This window comes from Simochromis diagramma, unplaced genomic scaffold, assembly GCF_900408965.1.
Source record: "Simochromis diagramma unplaced genomic scaffold, fSimDia1.1 OVJJ01000585.1, whole genome shotgun sequence".
NCBI lineage: Eukaryota > Metazoa > Chordata > Actinopteri > Cichliformes > Cichlidae > Simochromis > Simochromis diagramma.
Window position 1 is genome coordinate 5877075 of NW_024387398.1, and position 21002 is coordinate 5898076.

At 37.8% G+C, this 21002-nt stretch overlaps 1 protein-coding gene across 4 annotated transcripts in view; it reads left to right on the forward strand.

Annotated features, from left to right (window-relative positions):
* The window catches only part of ldb2a (LIM domain binding 2a), a 102897-nt gene that overhangs the window by 8616 nt on the left and 73279 nt on the right, over nt 1-21002 (forward strand). For all 4 annotated transcript variants that reach the window (XM_040010339.1, XM_040010340.1, XM_040010337.1 and 1 more), the window contains exon 2: nt 16547-16649. In XM_040010339.1, coding sequence (XP_039866273.1) covers nt 16547-16649 — 103 coding nt within the window. The remainder of the gene's footprint in view (nt 1-16546; nt 16650-21002) is intronic.

The following is a 21002-nucleotide window of genomic DNA, read 5'->3' on the forward strand; positions in this document are numbered from 1 at the left end:
ATCACAGGAGACAATGCATAACACCAAAGTAACTGAGATCCGGCTCATTGTTTAGTTATCTGGCCTGCAACTCTTCTGTTCTTATAATGCAGTTTTTGGCAATATCCACCAACCCACTGCACCTGCTCAGCACCAAGTAGCAGGCAGAAATACTAAGCAGAGAGTAAAGACCAGTGGAAAATGTAAATAAAATGAAATAAAATAAACAACAACCCAAAAAACCCTAAACATTATGAAACTAAGTCTACAAATCTCCACATCTGTAAATCCATTAAATTCCCTGATTTGGCATTTGTGTGATGATGGTGAAGAGTGCTCTCAATATGTTGGTCCAAAGTCTCCCATAGATGTCAAATTGGGTTGTAATCTGGTGACTGCAAAGGTCATAGCTTATGACTCACATTATTTTCACACACGTCGACCACATCAATGACCCCTTGGGCCCTGTGGATGGTGGCATTATTTTTTCTCGAAGAGACCACTCCCATCAGGAATGTTTCATCATAAGCTAAGGGAGATAACTCAGAACGTCTCAGTATTGATTTGCAGTGGTTTGTCTCTCCAAGGGGACAAGTGGACTCAAAACATGAGAGCCCGATGCCTCTGACAGCATAACAGAGCCACCGGATCAAGTTTTTTAATTTATCACCTGTCTGTATGTCACAGTCTGTTTCAACTGACACAAGTGGTCAAAACAACAACAACAAATACAGGTTTTTCAGGTTTAATACGTCCATCCATTTTATTAATAGCGTAGCCAAAAGTGTGTTACCCATGGGGTCTGAAGCCTATCACACGTGACACAGGTCAAGATGGGGGGTACTCCCAAAGGGGTTGACACTCATTCGTAGGGCTAACAGTAGAAACAGTCACACACACACAGCCACCTTAGAATCACCACTTAAACATGACTTTGGGCTCTAGAAGAAAACTGAAACCCACTCAAATGAACATAAGACGTTAAACCTCGAAAGTGAAGTGCTTTTAAAGTAAGAGATATGGACTTCAATATGTAAAAAGCACAAATCTCATTTAAGAACACAGTGATATTCACTCATCAAACTTTTTAGATCACTAAATCACCAAGACTGAACTATGGGTTGAACTCTCCCTTTGGTCCTTTCCTTGAAAAATATTTCTACTGAATCATAACTTTGAACAAGAGGAAAATATTGTATTTATTTAAAATGTGACATTCATATTTGTAATAATCTCCCTCTTTTCTTTTGGGGTAAAGCAGTGGGGTTATATTTGTGGGTTGTGGAAAAAGTAGTATAGCTGATGCAACTGACATTTCATAAGGTTATCTGCCTTAAAATCAAACATATCAATGAATTAATAATAAAGTACTTTATGTGACTCCGCATTTCATTTTTACATATATTTGCATGGTTATTTACATGTTGATTTTAATGTAAGTTGTTAAAGTAGACAAATTTGGATATGATGTGTGTGTATGAGTAATGCTATACTGCAAATGGGATGCTCTCAGAGGATGTTTCCAGAAAATCATATAAAGCGAAAAAAAAAAAAGACCTCTGGTCAAATCGCAAGCGTCAGTCACATCCAGCAGGATGCTGAGACAATAGACCCACCTTTTTCCTGGCCCTTTCCCATGGTTCCTTCCAGGCTGCAGTGTTGCTCAGATAACAGGGAAGAAAGACGAGTCTGTAGTCTGTTCGTGTCCTGTTGTTCTGCCTCCCTGATGTAGTTAGGCAGGCTGTCCTGAAACGGAAAGGTCACAGGTTGAAATTTTGAACTTGAATAACTTTCAGTTGACGGGCTTAAAATTAGTCATGTTTCCTGAGAAAGAATGCAATGAATGAAAATGTTGTCTGTTTGAAGCACTTTTCTTTTTTCTTTTTTTAAGACCATGTCCAAGTAGTTACATTTCAGTGTTAAAGTTTAATGTTAAATTTGATTCAAGACAGCAGAGACAGCAGAGTCTTGGCAATGTAAGGATATTTAAATTTGACAGTTAGAACAAATTTTGCTGTATAAGCTACAGGTTTACAAATGAAATATATACAAAATTACTGAAATATATAAAAACGAATAGTAATTACTGATTAAACAAGCTGATAAGAATATTATTCACTGTCTTTATTTACACTGAAACCTAATAATGAGCTCCTTAGTCCTCTAACACTGATTTGCAGTGTTGTGTTATTGAAAGCAGTGCAATTCTAGCTGCATAATGTTTGAGTGGCTCCACAGAAGAAAAAGGTTCCACAGTGGATACAGTGAACTCAGGGAGGCACACTGTACTTCAGCTTCTGCTCTGCGCCGGTTTCTGGGCGTTTCGTCATTTTGCTGATCAGCTGTTCGCTCTGATGTAGTTTTTCCTTTGAGATGAATTTACTGACTTATTCTGGATTGCATACTGTTTTCATTTATATATTTTTTTTATATGCTCATTTAGCCAGAGAACATGCCTGGGCATGCATGCTTTTTCTTCAGCTTCTATATCTCCCAGGCATGAATATGAAACAACATCCTTCAGATACTAAAGCTCACACATTGCATGTAAACAAGCCCCCAGCCCTCCGGAAGTGTCACTAAGCAAGACACTGAATGTATATGCCTCTAAGAGTATTACACTGGTCTCTGATCTTGCAAAAGGAAGATTTGATTTTCAAGAAATTCATCATCGTCCTTCTTATGCTGGCACACACAAAATGTTGGTTTTGAGTGATTATTACAGATTATGCTCTCAGTCATAGAACATCAGACTCATTTCTAATCCAATGAAGTCGCATTCACTGTCGATCTAGCTTGAAATGTGACAAGAGCTCAGGCTTTAACACAATAAGGACAGTGTTATGAATATGTGCACTGTATATCCTAGTTTAAATAGAAATTTGTGCTTAAAACATTTGTGTGTTTTATCATTTTTTGTTTAGAAATGCTTTTCCTGAGATCTCTTTTGATAAATTTATGAGTGTGTCTATGAAAAGGTGATTAAGAAAATAAAAGCAAATATAAAACTTTGCACTATCCCTATAGTTTACAGCTACGATTAATTTAACTCAATTCATTTTAGTCTATCATTTAGCCTATTTAGCGTTCCCTTGCTCATTTCACAGTTTAAAATGTCTTTTCTTTTAATTAAATTTAAGTGAATTAAAGCTTAATATGTTTTGTGAAGACCTGTAAAAACTTCTTATGTTCTCTAAGTTCCTGTTTCAAGTGCAGCACGTCAGTCATTGCGCTCGTTTCATCAGCCGAACGAGCAACAGGTGAGATTGCAAAGCGAGCACTAACAACAGCAGGAGGGCACACGCACAAACTTAACAATACCAGTGGATTTGATGAAATCCAGTATCGATCAAGCGTCTCGCTCCACAGTGTTGAGGAACTATTCCCTGTTGTTTGTTTATTAGTCTAATTAGCACAGTGGAGAGAAAGAAAGGCTGCATGGGTAGCTCCGTGTTGGTGCGTCCAAACCAGAACCTGGAACCGCACTTTCTTGTTTATTTTAATTTCTTATGGTTGTAAAGAATCATTTTCTTTTTGTGCTTTCTCATTTATTCATGCATCTTGTTGTTTCAACATTTTCCATCGATATTGATGTTTGTTGTTACTAAACATGGCAGCTGTGCAGGTTTTACGAGCACATTTCAGCATTTTTTATGTGCAAACCTACAGCTAATGATTGTGAATATTTGCTTGTTCATTTTATATGACAAATTCAAGGAATCCAAAGTAATATCTTTAATTAAAATGTGTTTTTAAATAATCAATAATCCAAGGATATATAAAACATCCAAGATGCTTATAACGAATAAAACCAGAGTTAAGGAAATCCTTTAATTTAGTATTTTCGAAACTGGTTTTAGTTTGAGACCCCCCGTGGGGATCACAAGGTAAATCTGACGTGTCACTGTATAATTGCCAAGTTGGGACATATTTTTCAGCTTATGCCTGCTTCTACTTATTTCTTGTAAAGGTCTTAAATCTCATAGCAGATACACAAGATGATAAGTGAAGTTTATTTTCTGTCTTGTAAAAAGAAGGGAAACAATACTTCTGATACAAGCAACCCGTGAAAGGACCATTGGATCTTTTTGAATCTGTTTGTCATTGTACAGTGACAACAGGGAAAACAGTAGTAGGAGAAATATTGCCATTGTGCACAATTAACTTAAAATATTGCTGCCTTTGAAATGGTTCCTTCAAAGATGGGGACCGGGGCTTGAACCATTCAGACACAGCTGCTGTTAACAGTTAATAGTGTGTTAAGACAGCAATAAAACGGCAATAAGATGAAGTCAGTTGCATGCCCTGTGTTTGTGATAACATGGTGGTTAACTGAAAAAAAAATCCCAAAAATTTACATAAATGTCTTATATCCAGAGTCTAGCCAGACCCTCATAGATTTGAAACAGAGTGTCAGAAATTCCTCCGTGAATAGTGATGTAGTTGTTACAGCATGGTAATTTAACTGCAAATGACATAGGTGTTCAACAATTTTGCTGTTATATGGGAAAGCAACCAGAATACAACTATTGCTGAGGTGGTTACCAACAGGTCCCACAAAAACGATCACAGTGCTTTTACTCATTTAAACTCTGTCTGTGTGGCATTTTCAAAGCACAGTTGTGTAGAACTTGATTTTTAAAGATTTTGCCAATGTCTTTAGCAGGTTTCAGGAGGAGGAGGTAACAGGAGGGTTGAGCAGGAGAGTTGTATTACTGCTGCTGTGGGGATCAGTCCTGCCCCTTCACCTTTGGGGTGAAAGCCAGAAGCGTTGAAGTAATTCTGATTCATTCATGTTTCCTGCTTTAAAACAGCAGACAAATAACTTCTGTGTATTAACCCTGACCTTAAACTGACACTTTAACACAATAAGTGGTATCTGAGCTATGCCTCTGACTGCTGCCTGTGATGTCTAACACTGAAAAATGAAGACTAGAAAAGATACCTAAGTAAAGTGGCAGACATGCAACCCAACATGGGAATATCTTTGCTTATTTCATATATGGGTAGAAAGGTCATTCCTCGGGAATGTGCGCCGGCTGTTCAAGGGCAATGACTTCTCTCCCACTGCACTCATTTCTCTTAATTTGCATAATGCTCTGCTGGTGGCTGTACGGTGGCCAAATGCAGCAACATGTTAGGTCTGCATTATATAAAAACACTTAGAACCCAGGAGGGTAAGCCTGCATTCATATCAAACATCGGTGTGTGATGACACTCTTGACATGATTAAAGTGGTGTTGTTTATGCAATCTAAAAGAGAGTTTCTCCGTCGTCACACTGAGGACTCCCTAAAAGATACAGCCCCTGTGCTCCAGGGGAAGCTGTGACTTTGGTTTTGTTGCGCATTCAGTTCAAATTGCAATGATTTGCAAAACCGGGAAATTAAATTTTATATTTAATTTTTTTTGCACTTTAGGCTCTTGAAGTCTGATTTTTTTCAATGTAGAAATGCATTTAGGTTACAGTTTCTTTGATTTGCTGATGAAAGAATATAGAAATCATCAAAACATTCAAGTCTGTATCGGCATCATTAGGGTCCTTTTTTGTCCATCAGACCAACCCCCCAAATTTCCAGTTTACAGTTAAATAAAATGGGATTAGAAGTAGGAAATCCTCATATTTTGCAAGTTATTCCAGCAAAGATTTTATATTTGCATGCTTGTTAAATAACTTAGATGATCAGTCAACCTTGTGATTAAATTATCTACCAGATTAACACTTAGTTGGATTCTAGTATGGACATTTCGGGAGGAAGCTAAATTTATATAGATATTTTCAGTCAAGGTATTGCCTCAGAACTTGTGAAAATGACAATCATTCACCAGAAGCATTTTTTATTAGACTTTGACATGTGTTACTTGTCAGTGGCCTTCACCGTACAATGAAAACAAACACTACCTTGCTAAAGATCATTCTCAGACACCCAGTGAGTTTTTGCTTCTTTTATGTTGTTATGCTCCTCGATACCTTGAAGCTGTTTGAGTCTTTCACAACAAAACTTTCTTGGCCCACCAGTCAGCTGCGCTACGTGGTATTCAGGAGCTGAATGGGGTTTTAGACATCGGCAATTCTCCAAGGTCAGGTCCCAGACACGCCTACACTCTTGGAGGCTTTTCTGTCACAAGAGGCTGCAAGCAACAATGAAGAAATAGAGACTAACAAAAGCTTCCTGGGAGAATGGTTCATGTTAAACTTACAGACGTTAAGGGTGTGTGGACCGAACGATACAGAGGGAAAGAAAATGAGGTCATGCCATGTGTGTAAATCTCTATGTACTTTATGGTAAACAAAAATGTTCTAAATATATTCGTTTATTCGCGTTTTGTATACTCATACTTAGCGTATTGTTGAGTGTTTCCACAGACAGCAAAACTTAGTGTCATCTGCCTATCAATCCTGTATGGACATTTCTTTATGCGAGCACTTAACCCACAGCTCTGTTGCTATTTACTGAGGATTCTCCCTATGCTGTCCCTCCAATCCTCTGGATATCCCACAAATCCCCGAGGTTCTGGCCCGTGCTGGTGATTTGTGGTTGGCTAGTGGGCAATTGACACATTGATAAATCCCCCGCAGATGAGGTGCGATCCGTTTGAATCAATAGAGCCTTATCGGCTGACGGCCGTCATGGCCGCATCCGTGTCAGTTCACCACGGGTCCCTCGGAGTGGGCCTGATTTGTACCATTTGACAACAAACATCGTCACGCCACGTGGTTTGTCAGAGAGTCCACGGGCATAATGAAGGCAGAACGCCGTCTGTCAGCAAACCGCATCAGACAGGAGACAGACAGTGAGAGGGAGGTGGATATGAAAGAAACTGGCGGAGATAATAAAAAAAAGACTGATAGGATATTACAAGACGGAACAGTGCGGGCTTCTTTTTTCATAGTAAATATATGTCATTTACAATTTTATAACCTGCTACCAATCACAGCCTAAAAAGAAAAGCTCCTGACATTTCTTGCTGTACAACACTGAAAAGCTCCTCTGTGTACGGTTTCGCTTGAGCCAGAGGATTCATATGGTTTGTGTCCACTGGCCAGGCTTTAGCTGTTCTCCAGCCTGCCTGGCTTCGGTCCAACTTCTCCTCTGTCTTTAGATCCGAGCCAAACCTGGACGGTCCACAGCTTAGCCAGCCACGTTTCACAATTTGGCAGTGCACTGGCCAAAAGCTGCCCAAAAGCTCCAGTTTGGAGGATTAATGGTTACTGAGTCTAAATAGAACTTCTCATGGATATAATGGAAAAGTTTGAGCTACATTTAGCTTTATTAGCTAGCACTACTAAAAGTGTATTTAATTTAGAAAATAAGTGAGTTGGGGAAGAGCAATGAAACTGCCAAGTCCCATCGGTTGTATTGTTGTGAATTCTGAAACTAAATGCTGGTCATGCACATGAAATATGCTTGTTATTTTCAGATTCCTCTGTTGTCTGGGTGGGAGGCTTTTCAACAGAGACACAAGCTAAACCATATCATCTATGGCTGAACCCTGCTGGGCAGAGCAGAGCTAATGGAGACAAGACAATAGACACACCGCTGTCAACTCTGCTCTTTGTGAAATAAATGCTCTTTTTTTTTTAGCGTGGTTGCAGGGCTGAGCCAAATATCAGTCGACTGCCAAAATGAACTATATTGAGTTAGAGCAGAAAATATTATTTTTTAAAAAGGTTCAGTTTGAGGGAAATCTTGAAAACAGAATGGCAAGGGAATTGTTTGAAAATATTAAAAGTAAAAGTGAGTTCACCATTGTGAAACGCAAAATTTAAGCCATTGTGAGTGAAATGCAGTTTTAACTCAGAAAGAGAAGTGAACTAACCTTCCTTTGCAAACCTGTGTAAGGGGGAATTTAAGAAAGACATTCTGTAAAACAGGGGAAGCTTAAGTGAAACACTCTTCATTAAAACAGTGAGAGGGGGCTTAATGAATATCGAGTCTCTAACACAGAGTGATGGGAGCCCTCAGGATGACAACACTCGAAAAATTATCTCCAACACTAAATCCAGGCAGTTTATGTCAAAATGGGGATCATGCTTTTATATTAAAATCCTCTTTTAGCCGTGGTTCAACAGTTCAAAGTTCAACAGAGTCTGTTCAGATGCGATGCTGCTTATTGTCTGCCACTAGAAAACATTAATTTGTGGAAATTAAAGGGTAAGGCGTATGATGTTCCCCATTTTTTTCATAATGCGAACCAAAATCAGCATTGAATTTGGTTTAAAGCTTGATCATATGTGCCATTGACAGTGGTGTGAAAGAAGACTTTAAAATACTCCATTCCAACACTCCAGTACCAAAGGTACTTAAGTAAATTACTCTGCAGGCAGTAGAAGGCACTGATGCAATGCTTTGTAAGTTCTATTTTAATGCTGCATTTGGTTTTAAGGTGAGATCATTTAGAAAAAATTTACACTTCTGGTTTGTTTAATGGTGCATGGTATTTTGGAAACTGTCCGTCTGCTCTGTGTAAAATCTGAATTTACAAAGTATTTATAGCTAAAATGTTGTAAAGTACCAACTGTAATGTCCTTACAATTCAACTTTGGTTGTTTTCGTACATCTGCTTTATGGTGCAAATGATGTAATACTAATGTAAGACCAGCACACTGTTGTAGTGCCACTGAAAGCAATGTTATTGACACTGCTACATTTACCTTCTAAAAATGCCAACTCTTATAATACAAATACAAAAACCCCATATTAATTTAGCTAAAGTGTAGAAGCATAAAAAAACGTATCATACCTCCTGCCACTAAAATAGTATTATTTGTTATATTGTTATCTTTTTACTTTTATAGTTCTGTGATTTATCAGATTTGTTTTTGTGGTGGAGTGCAACTGGTGATTGTTTTTTTTACAATAATAAGGATGATTGTTCAGAATGTAGTCAGACTGTTTTGTTAATTAATCCAACTTCCCCAAATGAACAGTTATTAAAACAAAAAAGTAACAAAACTTCACATCTGAGAAGCCTATATTAAAAACTTTTTTTTTTTTTTTGCATGAAAAAAAAAAACCGTACATTACTATCAGAATTATCAGGATAGCTGCTGATTAATTTTCCTTCTGCTGTTTTGTTCCAACTGTGTTTTGGATAAGTTTATTGATTACAAGAACTCTTCGTGGGTTCTGTAAGCACGTTACTAGCAAGTTATTAAGGAAATATGAGCAGTACTTGAAGTTTTTATTTTGACATGCACAGGTAAACAGCAGGATGAAATGGAATAGCATGTTTAAAACATGGCCTACTATATTTGCTTGGCTAATATCGAGAGTTAACAGTATTCCCTGTCAGGTGAGTGACATCACACATTTCTTTATGGTTTTATTCATTTTGGATAAAGAATTTTTATTTAGCGTTAAGTTTTATTTATAAAAAAATCAGCTCTGCATTTGATGATAAATATACATTTATTAAAGTAGCTGCATAGCATAATGCTAATTTATGCTACCTTCATTCTTAATAAACTATGCTATATTATATCAATTTATTTAAGATTTCATTTAGTGCAATTCAAAAGTCAGGTGACAGAAAATGAATAGGTAGCCATTAATTCATCATTTCCAAAGTAAAAGCACCAAACATTTTACGGTCCTAGCTTCTTAAACGCTGACTTGCTGACTGATGTGAGATCTTTGAGTCTCAGATATTATGGTAAGTTTATGCTCATTGAGTTACACGTGCATCGTGTTTTATTCATCACTAAGGCTTTTGTGAACCATCGCAAGAGTTAGACCATCATTCAGGCAGCAGTGCCTTAATATACATGAGACACACCACTGCACTGGTTGACATTTCCTTTATTATGATGAACACAGACCTCTTTGGTTTGTTTTTTTTTTGTCACTCTTAAATATACCTTCCTGCTGCCTTCCACACATAAAAAGAGATTATTGATTTGATAATGTTTACATAAATTCTGTTCTGTTTATTAATATTGTTTTTAAGATATTGAGCTATATATCACTCACATTTGTTTCACTATTTAAATATTTAATATTGCTAAACTGACAGAATAGAACAGAACATAGAACAGGATAAGAGAATCAAGTTGCACCCGAAGCATCCCTTAGTTGTGCTGCTATTTAATTTCAAGTGATATCTAAACAACCCTGTGTCCTTTGTTTTTTGAATATATACTGAGCGATTAAAAACTTTAATTTTTGCTTTTATGGTATTTTACTAGAGCTTCTCATATCTAGCATGTCTTTAAGCTAAGTTCTTAAAAACAGTGTACAGTATAGTCCTTGAGCTCATGGCTTATAGCTTCAGAAAAGAATCACTCTGGGCTGTCTAAGATTTTATAAAATAGAAACTATATACATAAAATACATATATACATAAAAATGTAAACCATTGCTAGACATTTATAGGAGGCTTTCATAAGGTGGTTTAGATACATAAAGGCTAAAAACAGGTAATTTTAGCCTGTTGCTAGGTTGGTGCAAGGCAACATGAGGGCATCATAATATATCTTGCATAATTCAACTTTAGTGGATATAAAGTAATGTTACAGTTGTGAAAAAACAAGGATGCAATGCTTTTATAAGTTATTATATGTGCATGAATGCTAAAAGAATCATCAATTTTACCTTGTTGCTAGGAGATTGCTATGCAATAAAATGACATCATGATATATGATATAGTTAAGGATGTTCAGGGGCCTTACATGTACCTGTAAATAAAGTTTGGTTGCTCAACACCTAATGGTCTAGGAGGAGTTTGTGGACAGAGAAACAAATAAACACACAAAGACACAGACAGACCTGTTATACCTTGTTATAGTAAGATATAGGGATATATGGAGGCAGTTAATTCAGTGTCAAAACACATATGCACCCTTATGTTGCTTTTTTACAGTTTGTTTTAGTTAGTTTCATAAGCGTGCACTGTAGTTTTAGGATGGGTTTTTTTGCCCACAAAGGGGCAGGGGGCTCTTCCCAATAAAAGTGGGTTTTTCCATCCTGCTTTTGGCAAGTGGTTGTTCATAGGGGACTGTGTGATTGTTGGGGGAACTCTCTCAATATTAAAGTGCCTAAATAACATTAAACTGAACTAAATTTAGTCGAGTTTTGCCCAGTAAATTACAAAACTAAACCTGAACTAAAATAGTGCACTCTATTTTAACTCGGATAAAACAAAAGTGAATGCATCGTTATGCTTTAATACTACATATAGCTGCTGTAAATCTGCCACAATGGCAGCTTGTTCTCTGAATAACATTATCATTTTTTAAAATTTTTTGTAAAAGTGTAAAAAATGAATGTGCAGAGCAGGATCTTTGAGAAGTGGTGAGCAAGTGTTGAGAGTGAGCATATTGTTCACCCTTCACTTGACTGTCAATCCCAGGAGTGCCCGCCCCCTCATGATACTGGATTATGGGTTGAACTCAATCTGAATGCTGAGTAGCACGAAAGGCGGTCTCCTTCTCTCTTTGTCTTTTTCTGCCTGGTGTGTGTCGCTCTTCTCCGTCTGGCCCTCTGAAATAGATGTATTCACATGACACCACAAACATGCCGGCTGTTCACACCTGCTGATTCGCACAGTATGACACAGTCAGGCAGACACACACACAGATGCACACGACAGCTCATGCACTTCATTCCCAGTGGCTAGTCAGCGGTGCGTGTTTGACCACCATATCTTCCAGTTCAAGCAAAGATTTTCAAGCAGAGGCTTTTTTTTGAAAGAGAAGACTCAGTGCTGTCTGCTAATTCTCGCCAATGTAAAATACACACATTAGCTTCCATGCAACACATTCTATCCCAGTGATGCACTCAGGAAAAATCATGGACTTTATTCATATATCACTTTGTCTTACAGTTTTACGTTGAAAGTGACTGATGTATTTTAGCACTGGCCGAGTGTAAACAATTACTCTGATTGACCCAATGGGAGAGCTGTAATTACAAGTCAATGGTTTCCTGTCAAAGTTGATGGTTCTGGCACAGCTGGTGCAGTTTTTAATGAAACCTGCAGCACTAACATGTAGTACATTTGTATCAATGTTGAGAGGTCCTTGTAAAACTTACATTAAAATGTTCCTTTCATTTTTAAAATAATTCAATTAACTTTTTTCTAATTATTAAAAAAAAGGCTAAATATTTGCAGCCTCCAGCTTTTCAGTGTAAAGAAAGACATTTGGGTCTTGCATAGATTTAGATTTTGGGGAATAAGCAGTAGTAGGTATGCCCCCAATAAATGCATGACAAAAGTAGAGGACTTTTATTTGTGGTTATGGTGTTACTCTGAAACATTATGATGCCCCCAACAGGGGCAGATCTTTATTCTGCAGCAGTGGGTCTTTCTATACCTCTGAAAATATATGAAAGTAAGATAGTAAGAGTCTGAAGGGAAAAGGAGGTCCAGCACTTGGACTCTCATTCTCTAAAGTATTCTCAGTAAAGAAGTTATTGGATGTGGTGGTGTTGGCTAGATCGTTAACTTCAGGCTCACTTGATTTATTAATAGGGTTGATAAATCAAAGTAATAGATATTTTATTAAGGTAAGCAGATACCATTTTTGGAATTAAAGATAACATTCCCAAGTTAAACACACACAACATGACATGAAAAGTAAGGCATGCCTGTTGATTCAGCACATAAAAAATTGTCTAGGGAGTAAATATTCCAGAAGAATGTGGAAAGCCTTACAGGATTACTGTAAATTCAGTTTTCTTTTACGTGTCACCTGGTGCCTGATTTTTGCTTTTGAAGACTTAATAGTGGATGCTGAGAAACTGGGATTGTTAATTCACTCTTAATGGAACAAATTTTAGATGGTTTAAGACCATAAAAGGATTAATTATATTGTATCAGTGTTTCCACTAATATCTGTTAGTGATGTTGTTATTTGAACAAAAGTGGAGGCTTCGGTTTGAAAAACTGTTGAATTATAGAAGAAGGTGAAGAGGGGAAAGGCGGTTGGTCCAGATGGAGGTATGAAGATGTCCAGGAGTAAGAGCAGTGTATTGTTTAACACAATCTATGAGACTGAGAGGACTCTGAGAAATGGAGGGATAAATAGAGGGATAAAGTTGATGAAGATATGGGAAAGACTTGTTGAAGTTACGTTAAGGAGAGAGGTGACGATCAGCGAGCAGCTTGGCTTCATGCAGAGAAAGAGCACCACAGATGCGATTTTTCCTTTGAGAGTGTTGATGGAGAAGTATAGAGAAGGTCAGGATGAGTTGCACTGTGTCTTAGTGGGTCTAGAAAAAGCATATGATAGCATACAAAGAAGATTTAATTATTACAGTAATGTTAGGTCTTTTTTCGTGTATAAATCAGGTTCACTGGGGTATAGTTTTGCAATAATTTATTAAAAAATATTTCCTTTCAAACCTACTACTTAAGAGTTCAGCTTTTCTTAACCTTTGATAATTGGTAAGTCTTAGTGTTCCGAAATGCATGGCTCATAAGTGTTAGCACTCCACTCCACTGAAAGTATTTTATTGTGTAGTCTCAGTTCAGCCTGTAGCCAGCTCAGCTGATTGGTTTGCCATCCAAAAGACCTCCCCACAAACTCATGATCACCTATTGATTGACCTGCTGCATGAGGGTTAGCTTCAGGTCCTCCACACCACATGTCTCTCTCTTTGCATCAGATACACTGCGTATGAGCAGCGCTGACCTGTGGGGCGCTCCAGTCACCTCTTATTGGGCTTGACACTGCTCGATGGTGACAACGCTAATTGTCAACATCTGGGAAGTGCTTGCCATCCCTCAGCCCGGCGCAGAATGAAACGTGGTGATCTGTCATAACGTGTCAGAGGAAATTAGCATCAATTGGACGTCGGTATGTGGAAGAGGGAGGGGGACAGGAGTGGAGGATGCCCAGCCGACATTATCAGGGCTTTTTGTGAGGAGGGGGAAGAGGGCAAATGGCTGTTAGAGGAGTAATTTCAGGGCAAAGAGATTTGCATGATTGTGTTTCTTCACAGATTCACTGTGGGAAAATAAATTCTATTGCAGTTACAACAGAAATGGATAACACTACTACTGTTACTAATGATTGTAATATTAATACTAACACTAATAGTTATTCTAATTCTAATACAAGTACACTACTAAGCATAAGTCTTTTATATTTTGCTTCCAAGGAGCCTGACTTTATTGTATTTTTTTTAACGTGGTCTTGAGCAATAGCTCTCCAGACTTTCTGAAGGTCCTTCCAAGGTTTTAATATATTTTATATTAATTTTTATATTAATTTTGTTCCAATTTCTTAAAAAATGCAGCAAACAAGGGTGGCTGGCAAGCAAACATTGCTAAGAAAGGAAACGGGGAGAAAAGCCTGAGGTATGCCAAATTTCACAAGAACTGTACTGAAAATCGTGGGAACAGATCCTAGGGAGCGATGAATTCAAATGTGAAATCTTTTTTGTGTCTAATTGTCGTCAGTATGTACAACATGGAGTGTCTAACACGTTGGAGGCTTTATCATGGTTTCCGCCAGCGGTGTTGGGGGTCAAGACTGATGGAACTATAAACACGGAGAAGATTTTGAATATGATTTAGAAAGCGTTTGACTGGCACTGGCTTCGTTTTTCAATATGACAATGATTCCAAACACACTGGAGGTGCAGTAAAAACATACCTGATTAAAACTATAAAATGGAACACTATCAGTCATGGATTGGCCTTCCCAGAACCTGGCCCTCAACATTATTGAAGCAGCGTGGCATCACGTCGATAGGGAATAGAACTATGGGGCGATCGTGGCTCAAGAGTTGGGCGTCTGTCTTGTAATCGGAAGTTTGCCGGTTCGAGCCCCGGCTCCGATAGTCTCGGCCGTTGTATCCTTGGGCAAGACACTTTACCCGTTGCCTACTGGTGGTGGTCAGAGGGCCTGGTGGCGCCAGTGTCCGGCAGCCTCGCCTCTGTCAGTGCGCCCCAGGGCGGCTGTGGCTACAATGTAGCTTGCAATCACCAGTGTGTGAATGATTGTGTATAGTGTAAAGCGCTATACAAATACAGACCATTTACCATTTAACTAAAGGCATCCGGCATCCAAAGAAAAGCCTTGGGATGCTCAAGAAGCCTGGAAAACTGTCCCTAAGGAATACCTTGAAAAATTACAAGAAAACCTGCCAAAGCGAATTAAGGCTGTGTTGACAAATATAGGTAGTCATACAAAATATTGACTTTGCAAACTCCATTTGCCCCTTTCAATACTTTTATTAGTATATTAATATTAATGCTTTTTAAAAAAGCATCACTGCTTAAGCTACTGGTAATAGTACTTTTTTAAACAATCATTATATGATTGTAATTACTAAATGGTAAATGGCCTGCATTTGTATAGCGCTTTTCTAGTCCATAGGACCCCAAAGCGCTTTACACTACATTCAGTCATTCACACACACATTCAATGGCGATAGCAAGCTACATTGTAGCCACAGCTGCCCTGGGGCACACTGACAGAGGTGAGGCTGCCGGACACTGGCGCCACCAGGCCCTCTGACCACCACCAGTAGGCAAACATGGGGTTAGTATCTTGCCCAAGGATATTTGGCATGCAGCCAGGAGGCAGCCTGGGATCGAACCACCGACCTTCTGATTAGTGGCTGACCTGCTCTGCCACCTGAGCTACAGCCACCCGATACTGTTATTGAGCTACTAGTGATACTGTTATTATGATTGTTGGCCTGCTGCTACTGTATCCATTACTGTTACTGTTACTTAATACTAAGAGGTTAACTGTTTTAAGTAAATCACTTACGTTTGTTTATTCATATATTTTTAAAAAAGTAATTTAAAATATCCACCTAATATATTAATATTGTCAGCAGTGTTCTTATGGCCAACTTATCGTGACCTGCTGTGAAAGTTGAAAAGAGAAGTTGATCTTAAAGCTGTTACACTTCAGCTTGTAATTCAGACTTGTAGAAGCCTCGGGCAGGGCTCTCTCAAAGTGCTTGCTTAAGAAAAGCAAAGAGTGTTACCATATTTTGGCTTCACATCAACTTGTGTTAAATTCTCAGGCCATCACATCTCATCTTTTAGAATTCTCTTTTGTTTTGGTAAAGAAGCATTCCTGACTTCTATTTTATTCCCATATTTTTAACTTTTCCATTCTTGATCCACACTGTAATGTGTTGTATTTAAACCATTTTACAGGCCAAACTGTAAACTTTCATAAAGCTTCTGAGTTTCATTTGAATGAATACAGTAAGGGGAACTCTCATGAATTCACATGTGATAAAAAACAAACTACATTCGTGTTTATCTTGTCTCATGGAAAAGCCCGCATTGTCACAATATCTTTGTCTTATCAGAATAAATCAATATTGAATTTATGTAAAAAAATGCAATAGCACAAGCACAGCAAACGGGATAAAGGAAATTCACTGGGTTATTAAATAGTAGAAGAAAATGAAGAATTTCATACCCAACTGAAGCAACACGTGGGCCATTGAAAACATAAGATTTCACACAGTACATCAGGTGGTGATGAGCTTAAATCTGTGGCTGTTGTTAAAAACTGTTAAACAGTATTTTCAAATGGGCAGGAAGTGGTATACCTGTCCTTATGACCTTTGACTTTGTTTATTCCCTAACAGGAAAGCGACAGTTTGTGGTGGGATGCCTTTGCGACAGAGTTTTTTGAAGAGGATGCCACTCTCACGCTTTCCTTCTGCCTCGAAGATGGACCAAAGAGATACAGTAAGAAAACACACAATCATCTCATTTCTTCTATTCAAAAACTCATTTGTTAATAACCACTGATTATCCACATACCTCAATTAGTAGGTGCCAACTGAATATTTTAATTATGTTGTATTTTAAGTAAAAAGCATTTATTTGTGACAGTTCTGTCTGCACATTGTTTTGTTTTTTTAACTTGTCAGGTCATTTTTCAGTGAACAGCCTTTTCTGAAGTCACTCACTACTCTCTGAGCAACACTGTAGTCTATTATGCTAAAATGACATTTAAGGTACTAAAAATCATAATTTTTATCACATTTTCAGACTAGAAATCTGGATATAAATACAATGTTCATGGAATAAAAGAAATAATACACAGTGTTCTTTGGGAAAACCCATAAACTCAATGTATGGCTTAGCTACTGTGACATCACCCATCATCAGTGATTTTGTGAAATTTTGTTTTGAAGTTGAACTTTTTTTTTTTCATAACCATGTTGGCGCTGTGGATTTTTTATTTTTAATTTTTAATTGGACATCACAACTGAGGAGTGGATCTGAATAAGAAACCAAGGTTACTCCTTGGTTATACAGTAAGGTGGGCAGTCACAACATAGTCATGCCCTAAAACAATGGTCCCCAACCCCCGGGCCACGGACCGATATGGGTCCGTGAATCGTTTGGTACTGGCCCGAGTTGAGGCTCGGGTGTGAAATTTCTGGTTTTCAGGGTTTTTATCGTTAACTCTGTTTCCCTGGATCTTTTCCTGTGTTGTAGTTGTGTGTCTTATTTTGAAAGAAATATTTAAGCGTTACCATAGCGACCAGAGCACATTAAGGGGCAGAGAGGAGGACGTTACTCTCAATGTTTTTGGCGCATTTCAGGAGGACGCTGCTAATAAAGTTACACAATTACACAGTGAATTTGCGTTTGTTATTATATTTACAAAATACCACCGTTTTTGTCTTGGTAGTATCATTTTATTTGTTGTATTTATCTGCTACACCTTAAAGGCTGGTCTGTGAAAATATTGTTTGACATTAAACCGGTCCGTGGCGCAAAAAAGGTTGGGGACCGCTGCCCTAAAACAATGATGCCAAAAATGCAGGCCACAGCCCTCTAGTGGTCCTTGACGGCACTGCAGTAACATGTAATTGAAATCACAATAAAATGTTTAAAGTAAAAAAAATATTAAAAAATATATTTTTTAAAAAGTCACATGAAATGTGTTATTCGCAATTATGGTGGCTAACACGTGCTGCTGAAGAAGCCTAAGTTTATATGTATTGCTGGAATTTTTCAAGTGTGGGTCCAGAACACCAAATAGTTTTGTGTCTTGATTAATGATGTAATTAAGTAGGACCACAAAATATTTTCAGGAAGATTTCAAAATGGACCTTTACATTGTGAAGTTTGGGAATGGCTACCCTGATTTATTGTTTATGTTGAGCTGAAATGGGAGTGTAATTAAAGAGCTAAAGATTCTATATACTCAAACCTAGTGATTAAGACCTATAACTCATCAGCAAAGTGTTTATTGAGATATTTACACAAATGAGAAGTGGGGCAGTTTGTTGTAAATCTTTATGGGATCAGACTATAAAGATCAGCAAGAGTCACCCCCTACTGGCTATAAGAAAGAATGTGTATATAAGCCTATTTATTACTGGCTTCCTCTTTAGATATCTACATCTGTAACTATCTTGCTCTATGTTCAAAACCATTAAATTCATAAGGGGCATTCTCTTAAAACAACCTGTTTTCAAGGGTCTTAAACCACCACTCTGTGTCCTCTTATGGGGATGTTGGTGGCACAGTAAGACTCAAGGCATGTTTGTAAGTGGCTGAGCAACACAACTTGCCATTTCTTTTTTTTTTTTTCTTTCTTCTTTTTTTATTGAAAACTTCCACCTACACATACTCAGACACATACTCAGACATTGTTCATCATTTCTGGGACTGACTTTGTGCTCAAATGGGAAAAAAAGTTGTAGACTACTTCCACTTTGCTTTAACCTACTACATCTTCTTTCAGTTAAGTTATTGATTTCCTGAATTTCCCAAAATGCCTTCATAACAGCTCTTAGGGAAAAAAAATGTGTGAACTTCCTCAGTTAGCGAGTCAGACATTTCCAGTAAAGCTTTGTAACCACTGAGTCAACCATTTCTGCATTCGGCTACACCGAGGCACTGACAGCAAGAAAATTGGTATCTCTTCTTCTTCTAACAATAGGTTTTTCTCTGCATGTGATTGCCAAACATTGGTGCAACATCACACGTAACTACTGGTAACCTCTTTCTGAAACTTTCATCACAGGCCTGTGTTGTGGGTTGCACTTTTTAAATAAAGATGCAAGCATAAACCGCAGTCTCGAAAATAGACAAATAATGGTTATGTCTGTCTTGTGAAGACACAAAACAGCTGCTTTTGTATAAGATCATAGTCGTGGGGCTTTGTGACAGCTTGGTACTTTTTACCTAGAAGAATGCAGAAGAAAATGATACCATGTCTGCTTTACTTCCAATAGGTTTGAGAAGTTAAAGGAGTCATATTGGTCTTCAGATAGAAAATGTCTTGTTCATTTACTGCAGTGTTAGAAGACCAGTAGTTTGTGCACTTCAAGGTTTTGGTGGACACACATCTCTCTGGAAAATATTTGGTGCTTAAGGGGGGAAAAACATAAGAAGATTAAAAAAATATCCAGTCGTGGAGTTTAAATTTCAGTTTTTTTACCTTACTGACAGTGAGCTTAAACTAAAGGTTTGCCCTAAATAGAAACACGGTAGGTTGTTAATTTGACAAATTACCCCTCTGATTTGCTTCTTCTCTGAAGCCATGGCTGCTGGAAGCCAATAGGTGTTGCTACGCATGTAGTCAACCACTATACCAGAATAAAACAGGATTTCTTGAAAACATAATTACAACTGTCCTCAGAATATCAAGGAGAATCCCTTGTTTCTTTATTAAAAGAACACTGAGGACATGTTTTAAAGAAAACTTATGAATTAACACAGAGAAAAAAACACCTTTGGCACCACTTTGATGCCTTATACTCTTAGAGCTGTTTGCATGCTGTAGGCTGCTCATTGAGTTGATTACATATTATTCCTGTAAGGGAAATCAATCAGGTTTCAAAGAAGAGTTTAACAAATGCAGACATACACGTTCGCACTGAGAGGTAGATAGAAAGAGCAATACCAATCTCATGGGCGTTTAGTATGAAGATGGAGGCCAGAGGGTATTATCTAATATGGAACAGGTAGATTGACTCTAAAGCAAAGTTAGCAACATGTTGAATCTAGTTTGTTTAATCCACACACAAAACGAAATGAAGAAATTGCCATTTTAGGAGCGGCTATTAGAATGAACAAATTGCCAGCTAGTGGAGGTGCCGCATAGAAGTTATGGTTGGTTAAAACTGTTTCTCAAGAAGTAGTTTAGCAAATCAGTTAAAAGAAAATGGCTAAAGACTGAGCTGTAGAGGTGCTAGGAGGAATATTTCATAACTTAAGAGAGAGCCAGCCTTGCTGCTTCCCCCTGTTTTTCATTTCTTTTTTGTAAGTCAGTGCCAAGAATATCTCGGTAGCGTCCCTTCTGTAGTTATTCATCCAGAGATACAGAAAGAGCTGCAGTGATTAGTTGATCAACAAAAAGGAAATCTCAGGTCATCACTATCTCACTATTTTGATAATTAAAGATTTAAAAAATAATGTGAGTAATCCTTTTAGAAGAAAATATGAATATTTTTGACTTTTCACGAAGGCAGAACTCAACGAATAAGGACCCTGTTAGTGAGAAGTTATAAATAGCACTTTTGACAATTTTGGGCCATTTTTTAAACATTTTAATTAATCTGGTAACTGAAAATTTGATGAGAGGGTTGATTTCTAATGGAAATATTTTTTTACTTTGGGTTGTACAAGCAAATAATGTGTTTAATTACACATTTTGCTTACACTTTTGCATAGCTGAGCCAAGTTTAAACTCCAGCACAGACAATAAAGACAGGAGTGTGATATCAGCCATCTCCTTTTTTGTAAAGAAGGCCAGTTAGTGCATTCCCCAACTGCTCCTTTAAGGTTTGCAGGGCTTTGGGTTTCTAAATAGTTGGTATTGTATTGTACGCTTTCAACTCCTGAAAATAGACCGCTGCTGTAGTATGTGGTTTTCTGCAGCAAATGACATAGCACAGGCTTTTACTGAGTTTGTGATATTGTCCCCTCCATCTCATCTGCATAGGTTTGTATTTTGATATCTGAAACATATTGAATATCACACAGACATAGATAAGGACGTGGTGCTCTAAAATGAGGCGATGTGTGTGTAGCGTCTGCTGGGTTTGTGTGTGTGATGCAGCTCAGCTATGGAAG